The 22,753-nt window shown below is 41.9% G+C and overlaps 1 protein-coding gene across 1 annotated transcript in view; it reads left to right on the forward strand.

Annotated features, from left to right (window-relative positions):
* gabra3 (gamma-aminobutyric acid type A receptor subunit alpha3) overlaps window positions 1-22,753 on the forward strand; it is an 83,891-nt gene that overhangs the window by 1,087 nt on the left and 60,051 nt on the right. The window contains exon 2 of the mRNA XM_023418240.2: window positions 22,271-22,377. Within this exon, the coding sequence (XP_023274008.1) occupies window positions 22,292-22,377 (86 nt within the window). The 5' untranslated portion in view covers window positions 22,271-22,291. The remainder of the gene's footprint in view (window positions 1-22,270; window positions 22,378-22,753) is intronic.

Genomic DNA, 22,753 nt, shown 5'->3' on the forward strand with positions numbered 1-22,753 from the left:
AGGAAAGAAGAGACATCCCACGGGTCCACTCGTTTTTACTTAAGGGGTTAGTTTCTCTTAATAATTTAAACTCCATATAGTTGTGTGTAAAATAAGGAGACAGAAGCCAGAGTCATCAAAAACCAGTCTCTCTCTCTCTCTGTTACTGATCATGCATGCTATACAGTGTGTCAGTGGCCACATATGTTCTGCCATGTTTCTCTAAGATCAGACCTCACATCTTCAATAAATAATCCCACCCTTCCCGTAACATGTCACCCTCTACAGAAGCACATGCGACTCTCCTGCCAGAAAAAATCATGTGAAATTGGGTCAACACAGACTGTATGCAAACAAGACACACTCTCTCTCTTCCTGCTGCATTGTTGTTTATGTTGTTTGTTTGCTGCTCTGAGCAGAGAGAGGGTCACGCACATGTGTGCAACAAATGGAGAGGGTCCTTGACTGAGCGCCCGTGCTCTGGAAGCTGATAGTGGTGTGTGTGTGTGTGTGTGTGTGTGTGTGTGTGTCTCTGTCTGTGTGTGCAGTGTGGTAACTGGTGGCACTCATCCAGACACGATGTATATCACAAACAATCCAGAATATCTGAGGTGAGGAATGTTTGGCCCGGCTTGAAAAGTAAAGGCTCCTCACGCAGATATTTCAGATCAAACGAAGCTATGATGTCACATTAATTTTAGCTTCATCTTTTCATGCTTCTCAAGCAGCCGATGTCAGAGGCCGCGCTCCCGTTTTAATTACTGGACATCATCCAGGTCAAGGTTAAAAGACGTCATTCACTCTGAAGATAATTTCCCGCCCTCTCCCTCCGCCTCAGTTGACACATTTTGAAGCTCTCTCTCTCACCCTCTCTCTCCTTCTGCACATCACAGATTCGTGTTTTTTAAACCACACCTCTCATTTGATGTAATGCACAGTCATCTGTGGCTCCAAGCAGCCTTTTTTCCCCCCTCTGCCATCTCTCAGTCTGCACGCTACAGGCCTCATAATGCGATGACTCTCTGGACTCATGAGTGTGACCACAAGTAAATGACTTTTCTCAGCCAGTTTCTTCATCTGCTGAGACATACGGAGCAGAGAGGCCCCCGCTCGCAGTAAATAGCTGCACGGTGGTGGAAGGGAGGCAAAGTCAGATTTATTGTCCAGAAGGGAACGTGTCGGGGAGAGCTGATCTGGTTGAAGGAGCAGGTGTTATCTTCTCCGAGTGTTACAGATAGATATGCTGCGCTCCTGTGACTGAGTGAACCTGATACAGCTGAAGTGGCGTGATGAGAGGAGCTGTTTGTAATTGCTATTCTTTGGGTTCTGCATGCAAATGCGCTCAAATAAAACGTGTAGCAAAGATAGAGGCAGATTGTTGCAGGGATTAGCATTTCTATATTATTCCTCAAGGCACAGTAAGGCGCGGTGCAGTAAAATGGAAAGAATCTCAAATTATTACAAAATAAATGAGGGTAATGTCTCCCTAAGTGTTAAGGGAAAGCACTGTTTGCTTTTTTTTTGCAGGAGGCAAATATTCTGCCCATAAATGAATGTTAATGTTTACAACATGTATTGGAAATGACTCAGTCTGAGAGATAATAGTGTTATCCTCTACTACAGTTTCTCACACACACACACACACACACACACACACAGTCCTACAGAGAAGCTTGTTTTAGAGATGCCAATGTGTACTGAGATCAGCCACACAGCTCCAGTGGAGATGGGACTGAGGCACAAAGCCACTGGCTGATGATGATAATGATAACAGCTGACAGGAGGTAATCACGAGAGCCCTCCAAGTATGTTGAAGCTTCGGCCACGAGCATGTCAGTCATGACCGGGAAGCTCTGAGGAGGAATTTACAGCTTGGCTCCACGGGGGCAAAGATGATTTGGGGGGGCAGCAGGACAATGAGGAGGCCATGTTGGGTAAATACAGACACTCACATGGACTTCCCTCATTCACAACAACCACACCCGATTTGTAGTGAAGGAATTGAATATTTTAAAGTTGTTGAGTACTTTTGCATTACTTAGAATATTTCACCGGTTTGCTGCGTCCAAGAAAACGTACTTCCTCTCATTCATCCTCTGTCATGGCGCGCTGCCATCATTTCCCCATTTCTGTGCAGGAGAGGAGTGAGATTAATCACCGCAGCTCCGTTCACGTAGGAATAATGTTTCCTCCAGACGCCCACTGATTTATGATCATTTCTGTGATTGTCACTGGTCTTGATCCTGTACACATCTTCTGCCATAAGAACTCCACAGACGAGTCCTGACAAAAATGATCTCCAGAATCTGCATCCCAGTAATTTAGGGACAAACTGATTTCCAAAGCCGCATGAAACATTTTGAACAGGGACGTTACGAGCAGAGCGAATCATCCACTATTGTTTAATGCTGGATATTTCTGTATTTAGCTGGAGAGTAGTTGCCAAGTCTGTTTCATTCTCTGAAGGTTCAACCATAAAAATGAAGAGACGGAATTTAATGTGGAAACATTTTTGCACAATTTAGCGCACTTGCCTCCAAATGAACCCGTCCATTGTCACCACAGATGTTCACCTCTCGTTTCTTACAACCTGGTTTTGTGACAGAGGAAAGAGAATGGGAGGAAATCGCTGTCACAGAATCTAGAAGCTAAAAACGAAAAAAACACGAAATCTCAGATCCCATCAGGCTTTTAAATGGAGCCTTTCAGATTGGAATAAAATGCCACCCTGCTCTCCCTTCTTTTCACCCACCCCCCCTCCACCATATGTCTGTCAGGGTTTGCTGTGACCTTTAAGGTGACGGGTTAGTTTGATGTGATGGTCAAAAATCTCTCAAGTGCCAGAATCTCCCAGGAGCCTTAAGCTTCATATCAGGCCGGGCTGTACTGGAGGCTGAGCGTCTGCGGGGCCTCACAAACTCCTAAAGTGTCTGAGGTTGTGTGACACACACTGAAAACCTGCTGCTGCCGAAAGATAAATGCTGCTTTTAAAACTGTAAAACCTTTTAAAACGTTATTTGTCCGGCGAAGAATTGACCCAGTCGTGCATTCATTTGATCGACTGGCACTGAAAAGGAATTAAAGCATTAAATATTGGACTTTTGATTGAAGCTGGCAGAAGACTAAGAGGTTTTTTTTTTTTTGCCTTTTCAAGTCAAAGACAGTGAGCAGGTCAGATTCTGGAGCTGATCCAGATAAATTGAGAAAGGTAGCTTGAAGGTTAGTGGAAGAGACAGCGGGCGAATCAAGGAGCATGAAACAAACCACAGTCAAGTGCGGCTCCACAACCTCCTGTAATCCATGACCTGGTGTTTTTGGCTGAAGATATGATGGAGAGGAGATTATTGGGAACCAGAGCTGCTGAGTGGTTTCTGTGGTTTCTGGTTCAAGAAGAGAGAGAAGCTTTAATGTGTGTGTCACAATGTACAACCTCATTTTACTGCATCACCTGGGAAACTGTAAAATGTCACGATATAACCGACCAGCGAGAGACGCGCCAGAGCACGTGTGTGTTTGTGGTCATCTAGCGACAGCCTGGAGCTCGCTACACAACATTTAATCAAGAAAAACAATGAGCATGGTGTGTGTGTGTGTGTGTGTGTGTCAGTGTGTAATGAATCTTTTCAAAATTCAATAGCAGTATTGACATGTTCCTTCTCGAGTGGGCATCTGCTCCCATCACGGTGCAAAACCATAAACGCCAAAGTAATCAACATGCGAGAGCAAGGACAGACCTGCCGGGCCGAGCCTGTTGAGTTTGTGCTGTTCACTGATTTGGCTTCATGTTATCCATCAGAAAATACATATGTGCAAATGGCCTGAGACATTTTTATCTCACTGGGATGGAACTGGCCTTAAGATTGCCAAAAATTAATCTGCAGTTATTTTGATATTGAAGTAGTTTGTTTTGTTTTTTTTCCAGCAAAAACGCCGAACACATCAAGTCCCAGCTTCTCATTTACTGCTTTTGTTTCTCTTGTATGGTAATTAATTGAATATATTGGGGTTTAGAACTGTTGGCTAGACAAAAGCAATTAATAATTTTAATTATGACGGGCCTTTTTCAGTATTTCCAGGACCAAGCAGTTAATCAAATAAATAACGGGCAGATAAATCAATCATAAAGCTGTTTGTTGCAGCCCCAGTGGACAGCGGAGTCACTTCCTGCCTGTGCAGTAGCAGGTCCGTGGTTTGAGCCTTAACTTAATTCAAAGTACATTTCTGCAGAGAAATCAGAGGCAGCTCCGTCTTCATAGCTCTGAGACCGTGGTGCCACAGTGTGTAGTGTTGGGCCACCTTCATGCTGCCTCAGCCTCCTCCGTACTGCACCAGGTACAGCGTGGAGGAATTTCTTTCACAGAGATTATTTTACATCACCATTGCACTGCCATGCTCAAACACGGTGTAGGTGTGATGATAGCTGTTGAAATGTATCTTCTAAATGCACAAGGGGATTTTACAGTTTAAATTATAGCATAAATTGTTCCTGTCAAGAACAATAACTATCAGATTGCTGGCATTTGCCACAGGAAATCTGTTAGTCAAGGTTATAATGACTGACTAACCTAAATGCCTCAATAAACAGAGGGAGTCATGGGGATAACAAATGCAAAACACTGAGATCAGACAAGGCAGCAGGGAGGCAAGAAAAACAAACATCAAAGATGATAAAAAAGGTCTTAATTGCGGAGCCACGACGCCGGAAGCTCGTTCACGAGCCCCGACAGCAGCAGCATGGTCACCTTCAGTCTTTAACCTTGACACAGAGACTGTCAGGAGGCTCCGCTGTGACGAGTTCAGGCTGGTCTCAGCCATTCTTAAGTACAGAGACAAGTTGGGGCCGATTCATTCAAAGACCGGAAACAGTAGCAGCTTTAAAAATCAATGCTGAAACAGTGAGAAGTGAGAAGATGCCAAAAGCAGGGAAGATGTGATCCTCTCACTTTGCTCTAAAAGCCTCGCTGCAGCGTCTCTCAACGCACCACGCTGGAGTCACTGAGCCCTTCAGCTGCTATAGCGTTATCATTTAGAGGTAATTTTTTGATCTCAGCTATAAAATATTCACAACTAACTGAGAAGCAATAACAGGGCTAACATGACTTTAAGTTGTCTGACCCCACAAGCACTTTTTTCAAGAGACACTGCAGCTTTATGACATTTGATAGACCATAAAGGGGCAATATACTTCCACAAAATATCAGCCATATATCTAAGGTTTTACCTGGCTGGTAGCAGCCTACCAGAGGAGCTTTTATTAACATTATACAGCATCCTGCATTAAAATACTCCACAGACTCCAGCTGCAGCTTCTAATGCACTAAAACACCTGTTGAAGGCCTTTACAGCAGCTCTGGCCCACACCTATGAATACTGATTCAATCTTTAAGTAATCGTATAACGGCGCCTCCGTTTGTCCTTGGTCTTTATATCAGCTTCATAAACTAAAAAGCTGATCTTTATATGAAACAGGAACTCCGTGTTTTGAAGTGTACAAATGTTGTGAGCAGAGCAAATATCAGACAGACAAAAGAGACAGTGACATTTTTTGCAATCAGCAGGGAGGCCGCTCGAATGTCACTGAGCTGGACGGTCTGACGGCGCTTTCGCCTTGATACATATCCATGAACATCACGGACACACGAGGGGACAGCTCTGTCAGACTGTGACACCCACCTTGAACAAGTCTGACTTCATGCCAAGAATGTGAACACAGTTCTCTGTGAGGACAGGATAACTTGCAGCAGTGACTCTGTCCCGCTGGAAGAACCTGTCAGCGGTTACCTTGGAGAACACGGCCTCTTCCAGCTCTCCTCCACATACTAATTCAATTATATGATGCACTTTCCTTCAGTGGTGTTATATTGATGATGTTGCATTAATTTATATTGTCCATGCAAATGATTCTCATGAGAAGGGTTTTCAGCCTTGGTTGGTAGGTGCAGTCAGAAGTGATTCTCTCTTCATTATCTCTGATCGTCTCTTTTCTAATCATGCTGTAGGATGCACCAACCTCCAGCTGCTTCTGCTCAGTCACTTTCAGGTGGTTTCGAGCCGTGTAGTCAACCACTAACGTCTCTGCATTCGACATGTGGCTGTTTGTGGTCAGTTGGTGCTCCCTCCACCATAACGTACTGTATACTACAGCTTTTAATGCAGAATGTTTATATATTCTCAAGTTGCCTTCAGATCTCTGGCTTTCCCAGTGAGGTGGTTTTAATCATTAATTAACTAAAGCCGTTTACAGTCCCAAATTTTAAGGTGTCAGAAGTATCCGGATGTCACGGGTGTTTTGTTTACTGAGATCCCAGTCAAGTTTTTCGCACTTCTAGCTCCATGTAACGGCCTCATGAAAATTCAGGACCAAGTGGAATACAAAGCTTAATTATCATATAAAAGCAAATTCAAATGTGTAGTTATTTTCTGTCTTAATATTGTCTCTTCCTGTTTTCATGTGCTCACTCATAATTCCAGTTGAATTTTACCTACAAGGCGCGCACACACACACACACTATGGCTCAGAGCTCTGTGTTTAGTGTTGTGTATGGAGTAAGGGTCAGGGTTTTTGAGAAGTAACTTTGCCAGTTTTCAATTATGGATGAGAAAAGAAAGAAGAACAAAAAAAAAAAAAGCAGGACAGCCTCAGTGAATACAAACTCCACAGAAGCTATTGTTGGAGAGTTAGTGGCCTTGAAGTCTCATCAAAGAAAGCGCATGAAAATAAATTGTTTGTAGCCGAGCGACACGTCAGATCAAACTCAGTGTTTGTATAGTGACACTGGCCAATAATTAACAGAATGACAAAACTATGAGTCAGTTTGCCTGAAAAAGTTTTTTTCACAATCTCTCCCCAGTATTGACCCACAATTTCCTGATTTCTGATTGTTATTCATTCTGTGTATCAGTCTGTCCCCGGGGAAGCTGGAGTATGAGATTGTTTCTTTCCACTATATGAAAAAATAAGTGCTTAACAGTTATGGGAGAGGAGGAGGACGCTTTGTTCAAAATAACTGATGCGTTCTAATAAGCTTCTGTATTTATCAGGAGCCACACAGGTCACAGCATATGTGCTTATTTTCTAAACTCTCCTCACAGTAGCTGAGGTTTGGTGTCGGTATCTGAACGTGCGTCATCCTGGAGGCTCTTCAAACCTTTTCAGAGCCGGCAGTGTCAGGCGTCGGTTCAGGCTGTCGGTAACTGTGTTGTTGAGTCGATGAGTTGTCTGATGCTGCTGCTCTAACAGAAATAGATTCACAGCTCAATGAGCTTCGTTAAACTAGTTTGTCACTTGTCCTACAAATCTATTATTAAGATTGAAGTGGAGGCTGGGTGATGTAAGATAGCAGTGCCAGCAGTGTGATGATGAGTGTAGTAGGTCTAATCACTGCTGTGCTAACAATGATGTAATATTGAGCCCTCTGCAGATGTCTGCAGATGTCTCATTCACAGGCTAAATTCACTTATCACTTCCAATTAGCTCATATGTATCTCTCCACTTCAGTTTAATAGCATGTTAAATGTGCATCTATTCCTGCTGGTTACATCAAACCAAATACTGTACATCCATCTGCTGTTCACGTCTAGTGTGCATCGTCACGTCGACCTCTGACCGCACCAGAAACAGGTTATAGTGTGTCATCTGTAGGTGGAGAGACATTGAGCAGAGTGTGTGCTGGAGCTTATCAGCCCCTCGCTCCATCCACAGGAGCATGAACAATGCTTAAACTGAGTCTTGCTCACCACAGCTGCAGTCAGTCACACTTGTTGTCATCGTGTTCATCACAGCCTCTGCTCCAACCAGCAAACTCCACCAGAGTGATAACTTGCTGCACCAGCAGTCAGAGCTGCTTTGATCACCAGAATCACTCTCACCACAGCCTGTCACCCTGAGCAGCAGCAGCCCACACGGAGCATACACAATTATGCTCGTCACAGATACTCGGTCACACTTGCCACAGTTGGGATGATGCAGCCACAGTCCAAGCATCCAGCTGCACGGGCTGCTGTTAGCCGAGATCTGCCATAGTTGTAGCCAGAGTTGCACTCCACCCTCGCTGCGTTCGGCATCGTTCTCGCCAGAGACGTGCTTACCTCAGCCACAATCAGTCATGCTCACTGGAGTGCTGCACAGCCTGAGCAGCTGGCACTGTACGCTACATGAGACCAAGCAGCCATAGTTGGAGTCACACTTGCCACAGGCACCCTCACAGCTGCCATCATTCACACTAAGTGGGATCTTACTGGCCACACAAAAAGCCCCAGTAAACATCTCATCCACAGAGACTCTCAGCAGGACCCAAAGCTGATCACGGCCCTTTTCAAAGCCACACTCGGCTCATCCCATATCCCACAAGAAAAGGTGATTATTATCTAGACCGAGGACAGGTAACTGAGGGTACTGGAGAAACTATGAATGCATTTATGTGCATGTGTTTGCGCTCTGTGCTAACATCCATGGATCAAATTTCAATCTGTCTTCCATCCATCTGTGTGGTGTAATAAGAAGGTAATGAAACTTGATGTGTGTCTCTGGATTTGTGGGATTCACATTTGCAGCGTCAGGTCTTTTTTGATGCACACTATCTGCTCTTCAGATAAGATTAAACATTTCTTGCGAGCCTAATGTATTTCAGGCCAGAACACCATCAGTAATATCCCTCTGTGTCGTACGGGAAAATGGGTGGCCGACTCTCGCCTGTGGCCTTCACGCCGACGTATCTGGCTGCATGACGATAAGTTAAAATATGAATTGCCTATTTAAAATTCAGTCAGATGACAGTATTTGTTCGGTGTATATAGACATATATGATAACATCTGTGACACTGAATCACCTGTTTAAAATATCACATTATGCTGCTTCTCCATATCAATGCACATCTTTGAATTTCATTCCATCTTTGAGATTGATTACGTATTTCTTCAAATATCCAACAGTGATTTTAAAAAACTAATATAGTGCTTTCTGCTTAATACGCTGTTTCAGTCAGGAGTGGGTTTTTTTTCTTTACTCTTATTGAAGTTGTGCTGCCCTCCAGTGCATCTATCACACATTCAGTGGGGGGGGGGCAGATTTTTCATAAAACTGGTCAAATAAAATGCTGAAGAAATCCACAACACTGCCAGTCTTTTTCTGTAACGTTGGCAACATTAGCCAGTTTCATGCAAAACTGAAATTGAGCTTTACTATTGCAACAGATTCAATTTATTGCAGGAAAGTAAAAAAAAAAAGAAACCAGGACGTTACTCTTGAAAGCGGCCTCATTCATCATATAGATGTACCTTATATCCGCGTGGTTATACTACACATCCTTGAATCCTTACTGTATTGGACGGGATAGGAAAACAAGAAAACATTCAACACAATTTCCAGCTAAGTGGCAAAGACAAGCCCATAGAGCTTCAAGGTGAGACACAGTGTGGATGTTTGATTTATGGTTTAAATTATTCTGCTGGGCCGGTCTAGTGCATGTGCTGAACTCTCCTGCTCTTTGTATGGCTATTACCAGAGAGAGAAACCTTGCATTCCAATTACAGTTAGGCTATATAGCTGTCATTTATGTTAGCGATGACTATAGCTTCTCCCTCCACTGAATTACCAGCCTGCCCATGAATACTTTGCCTGTTAGTGTGATCGATAGCCACTGATCAAGCCACTTCAGAGACGCACTCTTAAGTTGGATAGATTCAGCGACGCTGCGTAAAGACCCGCTTGAGTCTTAGAAAAAATAAACAGGGTGTAGAATGGAAGCTAATTGTGTTATGCGTGTTCTCAATTGATTTTCTGATGTGTGTAGCATTTTTATCAACATTTACCTTGAGGGATAAGCCAATATGTGATGACCCTCGACCTGAAGGGATATCCATCCGGTCGAGCTTCGACGACTCAACACAAGGATTCAGGACACGGTCGGCTCTACTGTGCTGTAGCTTTTCTTTAGCATTAACAATTTAGCGATATCAACAACATCAATATTAACTGGGTGCTTGTGTACTGCGGTGGATGGAAGTCTCTGAAGCCTTGCTGATGATGCAGATGCTGGAAATGTTGAGGTGAGGATGGTTTTAGAGGAAAAGTCAACTCACCAAAGTGATGGTAATTCACCCTGAGGGGATCTGAATGTCTGGACCAAATGTCATGGGAATCCATCTAATAGTTGTTGAGACATTTCACTCAACAGCAGAAACGTCAGCCCCGTGGTGGCACTGTAGGAAATGTTAGGAGATCACTGAACCCGTTAGGATTTATCATCACGGGGACCATGAATGTCTACGCAGAATACTGCTGCCAGTCCGTCAAACAGATGTCAGACAGGACGAGTGAAAACTCTTCATTAGGCTTCATTTATCTTTTGTCTGCACAAAATTTCACGGCAATCCAACCAATTGCTAATGAGATATTTCAGTGTGGACCAAAGTGTCAGACTGACCGACGCTGCTATCCTGCGACTGCGCTGCTGGCAGTGAAAATGAGGCACAGTGGATAAATGTTGGGAGAACACCTGACATGTTCATGCACAGGCCGTCTTTGTTGTAATAGTGATACGAAGTGATATGCGGAGCATTTGATTGATGGAAATGACATGAAAGTCCCATCGGAGAATAAACAGCCCATCTCATGTTCCTGCACTGGTGCGTCTTTACTCTGAGTGACACCACGAGACTCAGAGGATGAGATTAAGTCAGACAGATGTTTGCACTGTGCCCTCTTCACGTTTCTTAAGCCTGCTCCTCTGATGACTTTGGAGCACTGTCTGTCAGTCTTGTGAATGGACTGCTGTGGTGAAATATTAATGCTGCTGTTACATTTTCAGACTCCCTTTATGACCTACATCGCTTTGATCTAAGTCAGGGTGGACTCGGTTCATGGACTCGTTAATGGACCACCAATTAGATGGTTGTGTAGATGAACTTTTCCTGTGTGGCTCAATAAAACCTAAGTTGGGTTTGGTGGTAATGACTAATGATTGCTATTGTTATGTACTACGTTCATCAGCCAGGCAGCGGGTGTCATTCAGTCCTTGACTAATGAGTGAAGCCCATCTACTGGCTGTCCAAAGCAACACGATGCTCTGTACAGTACATTAAATTAATGGTTCATTAGCACTAGATATAGATTTCAGAGAAGTTTGGAGAAGCAGTTGGAGAAAGTATTTTTGCATAGCGCCTGAGAACCACAGTGTGGCCTGGAGGGTTCATCTCATTAACAAAACTAGACAGTGTGGAAGTTTAAATAGCTGAGCCGCTGTTGCTTCTGGGCTCGTCTCGAAATGTCTTGTTAGCAATATACTTTATTGGATACTAAACATAAAAAGTGAACAAGAATGTACAAAGTGATGCCTTGTTCATAATTTATTGCCTCCTGGCCCGAGGCCAGTCTCCTTTGGGAGACAAATTTGATGGAGCGGTGACTCAGCGTCTCATGTAGTGGACGACGGTTTGTTTGTAGTTGAGTGATAGATATATTTTCTCTCAATAAAGGCCTTTGCAGATAAATAATCTGAGAACATAATGTCATCATGAGTTTTAAATGATTTATTATGATAATTTTGATGATGCTCGTTAGTATATTCCTTTTCTATTTTAGGTTCTAAAGACGGATTTTAATTTAAAATGCGTCTTTCACAGTGAAAATCTTTTTGGTGAAAGTTTCACTGATAAGGATTTTCCATGTCAGAAAGTTCTCGTGGCCTATTTGAAGCTAATTTTCTGTTTTTGGTTTTTACTTATTTTCAACTGATTTTCTACTGAATTTCATGTCAAGGATTCAAACTCATGCCGGCTGAAACTTCCATACCCAAACTCTTAAAGCCCGTCACACACCGGTGAGGTGAGTGACGTGCTAAACCGGTTTAGAAAATGAATCGAGTGAACAATCAGCAGGTTAATCATAAAACAATTACTGCCATGCAAACAAGTGGAACATGCTGTTACCCATGAATAATGCAGACACCCTCAGGGCCAATTAGTGGGGTGCATCATCACTTCAAATGTGATTTCTCAGGTTTCCACCAGCCTGATTTTGACAATGGCTGGAGGGATAATGTAGTTCTACACGGGTCCACTGTGGCTCTGCTCCACGAGGCTTTCACCCTCATTGTTCAAGCTCCCTGTGAGAACTGTGTTATCTCAAACCTGGTCTGCCCTCTTTATGTGCGTCTTCTGTATTTCATTTCCTTCCTGGTGCCATTTCTCCACTGGCACATTGTTGAAGCTGTGTCTATCGCATGCACTGCCATGCCACACTCATTAGTATTCCCATAGCATCCTCACAGCAGTAGGTTACTATGCTGACCTGCAATATCATTCCCTGCAAACAGCCGAGCTGAGTCAACGTCACTGTGAACCGATTGGCTAAACACATGTGACCATGCCGAGAGAGAGAGAGAGAGAGAGAGATGTTCAGCTTCTGTATAAAATCCCTGTTCTTATAACGGGAATCTGATTCACTCTTCTTTGCTGCACTGTCTGTGTGATAATTACCTGTTAATGCGAACTCACACACTTCACTCTCCAAAAATGTTTTCATGCATGCAGCCGCAGAACTGTGAGCAGCCGCAGACGCTACCAGCCCACTCCCTACTCCCACCATAACAAAACTGGTCTCTACACTTTTTTGTGAGTGGATCAGCATTAAATTATTGAAGGAATGTGGAGAAGAACTCATACTGTTGCAGGTAACAAGCGCTTATTGCATTGTGCGTAAACCTATCTTAGATTTCCCCCCTATACTCCTGTTACACGGAAGAGGCTTGTCACAGGTTTTGATCCAGCTTGTCAACATAAATCTCCAGCTTGATGGAAATCTGTCAGTAAGTCGCACATCTCACTTCTCTTTCCCTTCCCTCTGGTGCCCCCTTCTTCTCATTGTAAGCCAGTTTGGTTGCCCCTCCTAATGGGCAAAGACTTTGTTCCAGCTGTAATCATAATCCATTGAGGAGATGCAGAACTTGTCACAGTCTGAACTGAGATATTAATTTCCCCTCCATGTGGGGCCCTGCTCCGCTGCCCATGTAATGCTATCAGCTTTGAAGGAATCTTGTCTGGTTAAGCCTCGTACCAGTGTTCTGTCTGACATCCATTTTCTTGCTTTGAATTTATTGGCATGGATGGTGCTCGAAGTAAATGCCCTTTCAGAATAAAAGCACTGCAGCTGTGAGTTGTATCTCTTTAGTTGAGATGACTGACTGTAATCTGTAGGTGACATTTGGCGCAATCTGTAAATTTGACAGTTTACTTATTGTTCTACCAGCACTTAACAATCTAATATAAAGTATTTAAACCCCGAGGACGTGAGTGCTGATTTTAGCAACATTAATTGTATTGCAAATTTATTCTTTATTATTTTGTCTTGAGCAAACAGGAACGTCTTCTTCTTGCTCCTAACACTAAAGTGTACAATACATCTTAGCCCTAGAACTACTGCTAATGATGTTATTATTCTCTTTGTTTATTTAATAAGGATGGTGAAACTGCATTAGCAGAGAATTATTACAGCAGAGGATTTTTCTGCCATTCACATGTATGGGATTTGCACTCTCAACTACAAAAGCTGTTCAATTTCATATATCTACTGCTCACACGTGGGTTATTTACTCTGCTCCCCTTATGTAAAATGCTACTCTCCGAGATGGAAACATAAAGATGCATCTACTTAGCCATTAAAAGCATTAACAGAATGTAAAGTATAAACACGGAGGTCTGCAGTCGCCATGGCTCAGGCGTCGAGTTGGGAACAGAGTAAGGAGACCTGAGGTAATCCGTGTGCACAGGTGGTGAGTGCTAGAGAAAGTATTGCACTTCTCTCTAAATCCCTGATGAACTCTGACAGATTTGGCCTACGAGGCAGCACCCTGTCCCCGCTCAAACAGCTGCTTTCCGTTTTTTTTAAATTATAGCTGCAGTGACTTGTATGCAGATCTGCAGCCGTGTGGTGTTCCCTCTGTCTCTAATTGTTAAAGTCACACTGATTTACATGATTATTCTATTTATCTGATTCGATCTCTTCCACCCAGCAGCATAATGAATATTACTGCAGGGGCAACTGCCCTATTACACCAACTTTATAATCATGTGTGAGTTTAATATGGAAACAAATCTGAGGTATCTTCTCTTATTGCAAGAGTAACTGATTGTGACCTGTCATTCATTAATGGAAACTCTTCTGTGAGTAACGGTTTGCCCTCTGTAAAATATGGACTGTCTTTAATCGTCAGGGTTATTGTGTCAACACAGTTCATTGAGCTCTGCTGGTGTCAGGGTCTGAACGCACCCCACTCACTTCTGTGTTGTATACTTTGCAGATTTGATAAATGGATATCAAATATTGTAGATTCAGCAGTATCTATAGAGAATTACCCAGCTGTGCTCGGTGTGTGCGAACGTGCTCAACTGGGTAAGCATTATAGATCTTACCCATTTGCAACTTGACAGGTGCGAACTGTTGATGGCTTATAGAAATATTGAATCAAGGTGTTAGCCAAATCGGCTTTATTCAGACACAGAGGGGACGGTGAGATCCATCTCACGGTGAATGGGTTCTGCTGCCTCACTTTAACATGTGAAAGGAGAGTGAAAAATGGGTTGAAGGAGATCGTGCAGGCCAGAGAGCGGTCGTGTATGAGGCCGTTCTGTCATTGTGATTTTATGGTGACAACGTGGCTGTTTAAACGTTACAGTACTTACAGGAATCGGCACTTCTCTGCTGTTTCTCTTATTGTTTCATCTCTCATCTGTGGTCTGCTGTTGCCGCCTTGAAGAGAGCTTAAGCCTCCGAAAGCCTTGCCTTGTCAACTATCTAGTCATAACCACTGTCACATGCGCTGTATTGTCACCACACCTAGACCACATTCTTGTGCTTGAAGTTTACATTATATATAAATATAAAGAAAAAGGTTTGAAGCTACTTCTTAACATCAAAATACAAATGTTTAAGGGCTGTGACAGTGTTTTGCTTTTAACCACTTTGGCCTCATTTTGGAAACCAGACTTCCTTTATTCCCCTCTCTACTGTCATGTAAATTTTCACACACAGCATGAAAAGTCCAAATCTGTCTCTGTAAAAATAACTCCATCTGCTATATTTTTTATTAATTTCTTTATGCTAATAAACAACTCTGGTGCATTTTAGGATGGCGCACAGTTTTCCACCCGTGTGACCGTGCAGTCGGAGGAGAGTGAGCTTCAAAGTAGATCTTGGCGGAAACCAGCGAGTGAGAGACCTTATTACTTAGACTGCCAAATTTAGCACTAATAAAAACATTTATCAAGTCACTTCACCTTAAATTCAGAGGAGATTAAATACGTTTAACTTTGATTAAACTGGACCATCAGGGCCACTTGGGCTCTTTTATTCTACAGTTTTATAGTTCCTTTCAGCACCTGCGAACACTATACTTACTGCGAACATTAGTCAGCCAAGCCTTGGCACAGCAAGACGAAAATGGCAGAATGAAATTTATCTTTATTCTGCACTAAAAAACAGCAACAGAGGCTCATTGTCATTTGGTGCTGTGTTCATAATGGATCCACTGTACTCTCATTACATGTCTGTGAGGAACAAACCTAAATCTTGACAGATTATCACTGCAACAATATAATGGGAATGGGCCCCGGTGGAAACAGTTTCGCCCGACAGGCTTGTGCATTGATCATTTGGTAGTGATACAGTCTAATGATCATAGTAACGCACATGCCCACAGTCCCAGAACGGAGCTAAAATTTGTCCTCACTCATTAGAGGTCCACCTGTGCTCCTGTTGCAGGGCATCGTCGATAACCCTAGTTCCCTGTTTATTTATTAATTTATTGCCAGACGAACCTGCACAGCCCTGTCAGATGAACTCACTTACCCTTTCATCAACACCACTCGTGCTAATTGTGACTGATTTTAAACTGGATGCCATTTAACACTGGTAATTATATGAAAGTGGATGAGTCACTGTCATTGCTACTATCTTCAAACCCTGTCAGAGTTTCAGGTGGTTTGGTCGAGTGTGTGTCTTGGAGTTTTAGAAGCTGGACATTTGCAATTGTTCATTTAAGTGTCCTTTTATTTACCCTGTTAGTTTTAGAAAACTATTTAAACCATTTATCCCTTACAGTTCGCTCATCATTTCGTTTTTAACTGCTATTTATTACTGTAAGCTAATTATTTCAACCATTTATTCCTTTAATTAACTGTTTCAACTGTTTATACATTAGCATTACTTTTAGCTAACCATTTCAACTACTTTCAGCCATTTCATCATCTCACCATCCCAGTTATCCATTTCATTCATCCATTAGCTAACCATTTCAGTCGTTCATTCATTACCTATGGTTTAACTATTTAAGCTCTTTATGCATTACTGTTTAGTCACATTTTAACTGAACTCCACCCTACGTTAATGTTATTCATTGACTGTTCTGTTTCAATGGAGCAGAGGGATCAGCTTTGAAAAATGATCCATCTTCAGTAGCATGCTTGTTGTGTCCTCCTTTTTTCTCCCTTTGTTTTCATGTACTCTGCTTTAATTATGTGTTTGTGCCACAGTTAAAAGGCTCCAGCTTGCTGGTGATACACAATGAAGCTTCTTTCTGGTTCAACAGAAAACTTGTTTTTTAAAGTTAAAAGTTGTGTTAATGCAGAAATGACTTCCTGAACACAATAAAGAGTTTCACACCAATATTTCAGAACAAAAGCCGGTTAACTTTGAAATCCTTGTTTTGCATGTGGATAAATAATAGACTACAAAGATCACTGGTAGATGCTCAGTGCATGACCGTCACGTCGAACCAGATGTGACAGGATTTATGGCTATTTTTAGTTAACAGCCACTTGGATTACATGGCTATAGAGCTGTGTCCTAAATTCAACAATTACTGCACTCGACAGTGTTTATTGGCTGATGAGCCTCCGTTTTTATTTGTTTGTTTGTTTTGTTGTTTTGTTTTTTTTTTTGGGGGGGGGGGTGCATCCTGGATTGTGCATTAACTGCACCAGAGGGATTTATTTTTATACCATGAAACTCTTTAATATTTCAGTAGGTCATGATTGACAGTGAAACTATAAAAATAAAAGAGAAACAAAATAGCCTCCAACTGACATGCACCTGAAGTCTCTCTAAGAGGAAACGAGGGCCTGCCACTTCTTGTTTTACCACTTATTATCTGTATTGTTCAACAAATCACTCAGCACAGTTATACAGGCAGATTATTCAGCTAATTTGCATCAAAGACATTTATAGCCTTTTAAGTCTGTCAAATGTGATTACATTACTCATTGCATGTGCTTTTTTCCCCAGAAAAAAACCAAAACAAAAAAAACTGACAGTAGAATTGAAAACAAATGTTAGAAGAACAGGAAATGGAGAGTGCTTTAGGTCTACTGTCACCTTAGGCAAGCTATTTTTAATTTGCCAACAAAAGCACCATGTCTATTTTCTTTCCCCTTTCCTTCGTGTTCTCTGTTTCAAGCACAATCTGAGCCCCGGGGATCGCTGAGCCCCTGGTTTGCATGACAGGTATTGGTAAACTGGGTGCAGGATTGTAGACGGCGGCCGGCAGCCAGTCGTTTAATGCCTGTTTGTCTTATTTTTATGGAAAAGGATTTGCCGACACTTGTAAGAGTGCTGTCTAGTAAGCTTTCTGGATGATTTTTCACTGCAGCTCTAATTGGTGCTTGTGTTGAGGAAACATGAACTGAATCATCAGAACTGAGATCCTATAGGAAATGATGGAGTTTACAGACTGAGTAATGAGTACAATTAAATCTTCACTTTCTTTCTTTAATCTTATGAAAGTTTACTGTTCCTGTTTACTGAGGACATTATTAGTCTACCAGTATGTGTGCTCCACCTCTTTAATGAGAACTCATCCTCCCTCTCAACTGCTGCAGACTGTAATGACTATCAGTGGTGAAACTACACTGTGATTCTTCTCTGCCCCCGAGGTTAAAGTATTTTCAAAAGATTTATTCATCGTGGACACTTAAAGCCTTAAACATGACACAGACTCAATGATGATCCCCATGTGAGTGGAAGTGACTTGAATAGGTTGCAATATGTCAGGAAATTAGCAATGCAATTTTCAGACAGACATCATAAGACAAGGAAATGATACCTCCGTCTCCACAGGGCATCCTGCAGTTTTTATGGGGCACATAAACTCTTAAGATAATGGATAACGATCCAGAATTAATTTTAACAAAAACCCAGTTTTACAAAATGTACAGAAAGAAAAGAAAAGAGAAGAGGGGGATGATAGTGGATATAACACTGATGGCTAATATGATATGTGCAAAAGAATCTTGGAGCTGCAGTCTGCAGTTTTCTGTTTACCAGCATTTATCAAGCTTGCTAAGATTAGTTTAATTTGACACAGTCTGGGACTTGGCCTGCCCTTGAGCATGACATCTGTTCAAAGGGAGATGAGGGCTGAAATTATGAAAGGGAACATTTGAACTCATTTGCACGAACTGTACTCACTTTAATTGGCTACATTTACAATTTTAACACAAAAGTGTCTGAGCTTTGGGTGAATGACTGTAGAAGAACTTGTAGGTGTTCTCCAGTTCTGGTTGAGATGTTCAGTAAAGGTTACCTGAAAGAGGGAAAATGTTAATGTTGGCATGGAAACGCATTTTACATACTGGCACTGTCATGTTACACAGGCAACCCACTGTGGTATTTCTCAGTCAGAGGAGGGTGATCATATAGAGAATGAATGGACAGATGGACGGATGCTTTACTTGTGGCAACAATAACTCAGTCGCAGGTCAACCGCGCTGACCGTAAACATCTTTATAGCAATATCACCTCATGGTTTTTGAATTTACGACGCAGAATGACAGTGCATATTGATTCCTGTCAAACCCTCCTGTAAGTGAATTGATCGAAATTGTGAACATTCATACATTATTGAAAAAAAGTTAACAGGATAAATTATTGCAGAATTATGTTTTCTCTCAGCTTCATCAGTCACACAGCATCACACCTTTTTATTATATTATTATTCTTGATATCAAGTTATTGTTAACACAGTGAAGTCATTTTAGCCTTGAGGCTTTCTGAGCTTGATTTCTTCCACTTTACCAAACCTTTGTTCTCTGCAGTTTTATAGAGCATGCAGCAGTCAATAGCTGTTTAATGACGCACAAGCAGAAGGTGAAGCTTCGACTGATGTTAAATGCTACAAGTAGTGATGTCAGAGAATCACTTTAGTTGTTGAAACAAAATTTTTACGACTGTCTCACCCAAGAAAAGAAAGAAATCTTCAGCCATGGGTCATCACACATGGAGGAAACTTTAAAATAATCCGCTACAATCTGAACACCAGCTCATGTAAAGAGTTATATAGAACATTAAGATGGCTCCTGTGAAGTGTTTTCACTTGAGAGCCGTCACAAACATGGCGTACAAGAGTGGTCACAGTTTGGAGCATTATTAGTGCAGCTTCCTACTAGAACATTAAGCTGAGGAGTAACTTTATATCCATTCATCTGTTTACTCGTCGTGTAGTGATCATGGCTCTACAGAAACACAGAGCACACTGATTCCCAGAGGAAAGTGTTTGATCTTCTCTCTGTACGGTGGCAACAAAAGCACAATGAAATGCTTTTAAGTACGACACAGCTGCTACACGTGTGTGTGCATGCTCGAGTGGACACGTAGCTGCTGCTGCTGTGTTTCAGTCTTTTGCAGATATTCGGCTTCCTCTCCCTCCTCTTTGCTGGTGTTTTCTAGGCTGCATTGAAAAGTAGCCACGACAATTTCTGAGCGCATGTATTTTTAATGAGAGGTCATTTAATCTCTCTGTAAATTGCCAGACTCCAACCTCATTGTAATAATTACCAATAATTACAGTGTGAGAAATGCAGCCCCTATGCAACATCATCATAAAGAAGAGGGAGACTGTGCTGCTGTGTAATGGGTTCGTTTACGAGCTGTAACCAGGATTAATCTGCCAGCGTTCAGTGTACTACTGTAAATTTTAGGAGCTGGTTAATGACATCGTCTCACAGACACAAACACACACTGAACGTATGGATGAACAGAACGTATATATATGCATTCAGTTCAGTTTGGTTCCAGGACATTTAGATGGGTTATTTAATATTTAATGTATTCAGTTTGCGTAACACTTGAGTTGGGGGGGGGTTGAACCTTAAAGCATGTTTTACTGTTTGTTATCGTTTTCTTTGGACCTTCCCCTTGACTTTAGGGAAAAAAACAAACACCCTCCGCCTTAATTTCTCAAATAATGAAGCAGCACTGAACTCCCTTAACAAAACATTTAAAAAGGGAAATCATTAAGTGTTCTAAATCTTAACAGAACAATAATGTGTATCAACTAATAAAAACATTAAAAGTAAAAATTATTGCAAACATAATAAAATTCAGCATCCCATTTAATGAAGTGCTACAGAGATCACTGGGCACAAACAGCAGCTCTGTGGGGACCAACAGGCCTGAGCCCCTCCCAGGACCAAACAATAACACTAAGTATGAAGCTGAGCTGATGTCTCGCTTAATATGAGATTAGCAGTTTGACTGTTTGTCACAAACAAAACTATTTTAACAGTTGCATAACCAGGCATGTTAACCAGCGGCTAGAGAGTCAGAGGAGACTTTATATCAAACACAGCACCAGGAAACATTATAACACAAACTAATTACTGTCAGGGAGAGGTTTAAGTCCTCTGCTCACTGACGAGCAGCAGAGAGCTGCACTGCTCAGCATCATCATCATCAGCAACCCTCTGTGTAAATGGGTGAGACGCTCTGTGGTGAGTCATACCTGAGGATGATGAGGATGAAGAACGTGACAATCATGACGATGATGATGATGATGAAGAACGTGACATTGATGATGAATATGACGATGACGATGAATATGATGATGAGGATGATGAATATGATGATGACGATGAAGAATGTAACGATGATGAATGTAACGATGCCGATGACAAATGTGACGATGAAGATGAATGTGACGACGAATGTGACGATGACTAATGCGACGATGACGAACGTGACGATGATGAATATTATAATGACGATGAAGAATGTAACGATGATGAATATGATTATGATGAATGATGATGACAATGACGAATGTGAGGATGATGATGATGAATGTGACGATGATGAATGTGACGAGGATGAATGTGACGATGACGAATGTGACGATGACGAATGTGACGATGAAGATGATGAATATGACGGTGATGAATGTTACGATGAAGATGCTGAATATGACGATGATGAATGTAACGATGGTGATGGTGATGATGAATATGACGATGATGAATATGATGATGATGAATATGATGAAGATGAATATGACGATGGCGATGATGAATATGACGATGATGAATATGATGATGATGAATATGACGATGATGAATGAAACGATTGCGATGATGAATATGACGATGATGAATATGACGAAAGCGATGATGAATGTGACGATGATGACGAATGTGACGATGGCGATGATGATGACGATGATGATGACGATGATGAATGTGACGATGATGATGAATGTGATGATGATGATGGTGAATATGACGATGATGATGATGAATGATTGATGATGATGAATTAGACGATGATGATGATGATGAATGTGACGATGACGGTGATGAATATGATGATGACAATGACGATGATGACAATGACGATGATGAATTGATGATGAATATGATGATGATGATGATGATGAATAATGATGACAATGATGAATATGATGATAACGAATGTGAGGATGATGAATATGATGATGACGATGAAGAATGTAACGATGGCAATGATGAATATGACAATGAGGTTTGATTGTGATGATGAGAATAAAACAGAATGAGAACACCACTGCTGTCCTCTGTTAACTTCACTTTCACACTATGAATCTCTTTATACAATAAATCTGCCGAGGGGAAGAAATAAGACCCTCCCCTCTCAGCAGAAATAAAATAGCCTTCCCTTTTTCTGTGACAGATGTTTTAGATGGACGTGAACTAACTTTTGATTCATGTCACTTAATAAAACAGATGGTATGATGTATTTGACAGGCACATGCTGCTGGGTATGAAAATGTCAGCGCATCAGTTTAAGACCAAACAAAACCGATCAATCATATAAACCAAAGATATAAAGCAGAAGAAGAGCGGGCAGGTTGAGCTGGGCGGTGCAGGAGAATTGAAGCTTAAATGAATGATTAGAAATGAAGCTGATCATTTGATGTTCATCACTAACACAAACATGTTTATACCAGTGTGTGAAGCTGTGTGTTGTTAACGCTGCTGTTGTTTCCACAGGGGTCTTCTGTTTATTCTGATATGGCTGCTGCACTTTGGAAGCCCAAATCGCTGGACTCGGGCTTGTGGATCTTCCTCCTGCTCCTCAACATCCTTCCTGAAGCCAGGTACCACAGCCTACACTGTATCTCAGCAGCTGCTCTCAGTGTTGATCTCTGCCTCTGCTGGATATTTACTGTCGTCCTCTCAACCCGTTTCACTCCCTCAGCTCCGTCTCTGCTGTCGACGTTCTGCTGATGTGTTGTGTATAACACCTGCATTAATCAGGCTCACCGCCGCCGCACACATTGTAATCTAACCGACACCATTAGAAGCTAAAATTCATTTATATTTTAAGCAAGGAAAGAGCGAGACTTGTTTTTGTTACGACACAGTGAGATGGTCCCAGCTGTTACTGTCAGTTTGTCAAATTCAGGGCTTAAAGTAAGGAAAATGTCTGTGCCTGAAATGTGTTCGGGGGTTACAAGAAAGATTGGAGGGGGG

Source organism: Seriola lalandi, unplaced genomic scaffold, assembly GCF_002814215.2.
Source record: "Seriola lalandi dorsalis isolate HSWRI2012SDOR001 ecotype SW California unplaced genomic scaffold, Sedor1 jcf7180002054581, whole genome shotgun sequence".
Classification (NCBI taxonomy): Eukaryota; Metazoa; Chordata; class Actinopteri; order Carangiformes; family Carangidae; genus Seriola; species Seriola lalandi.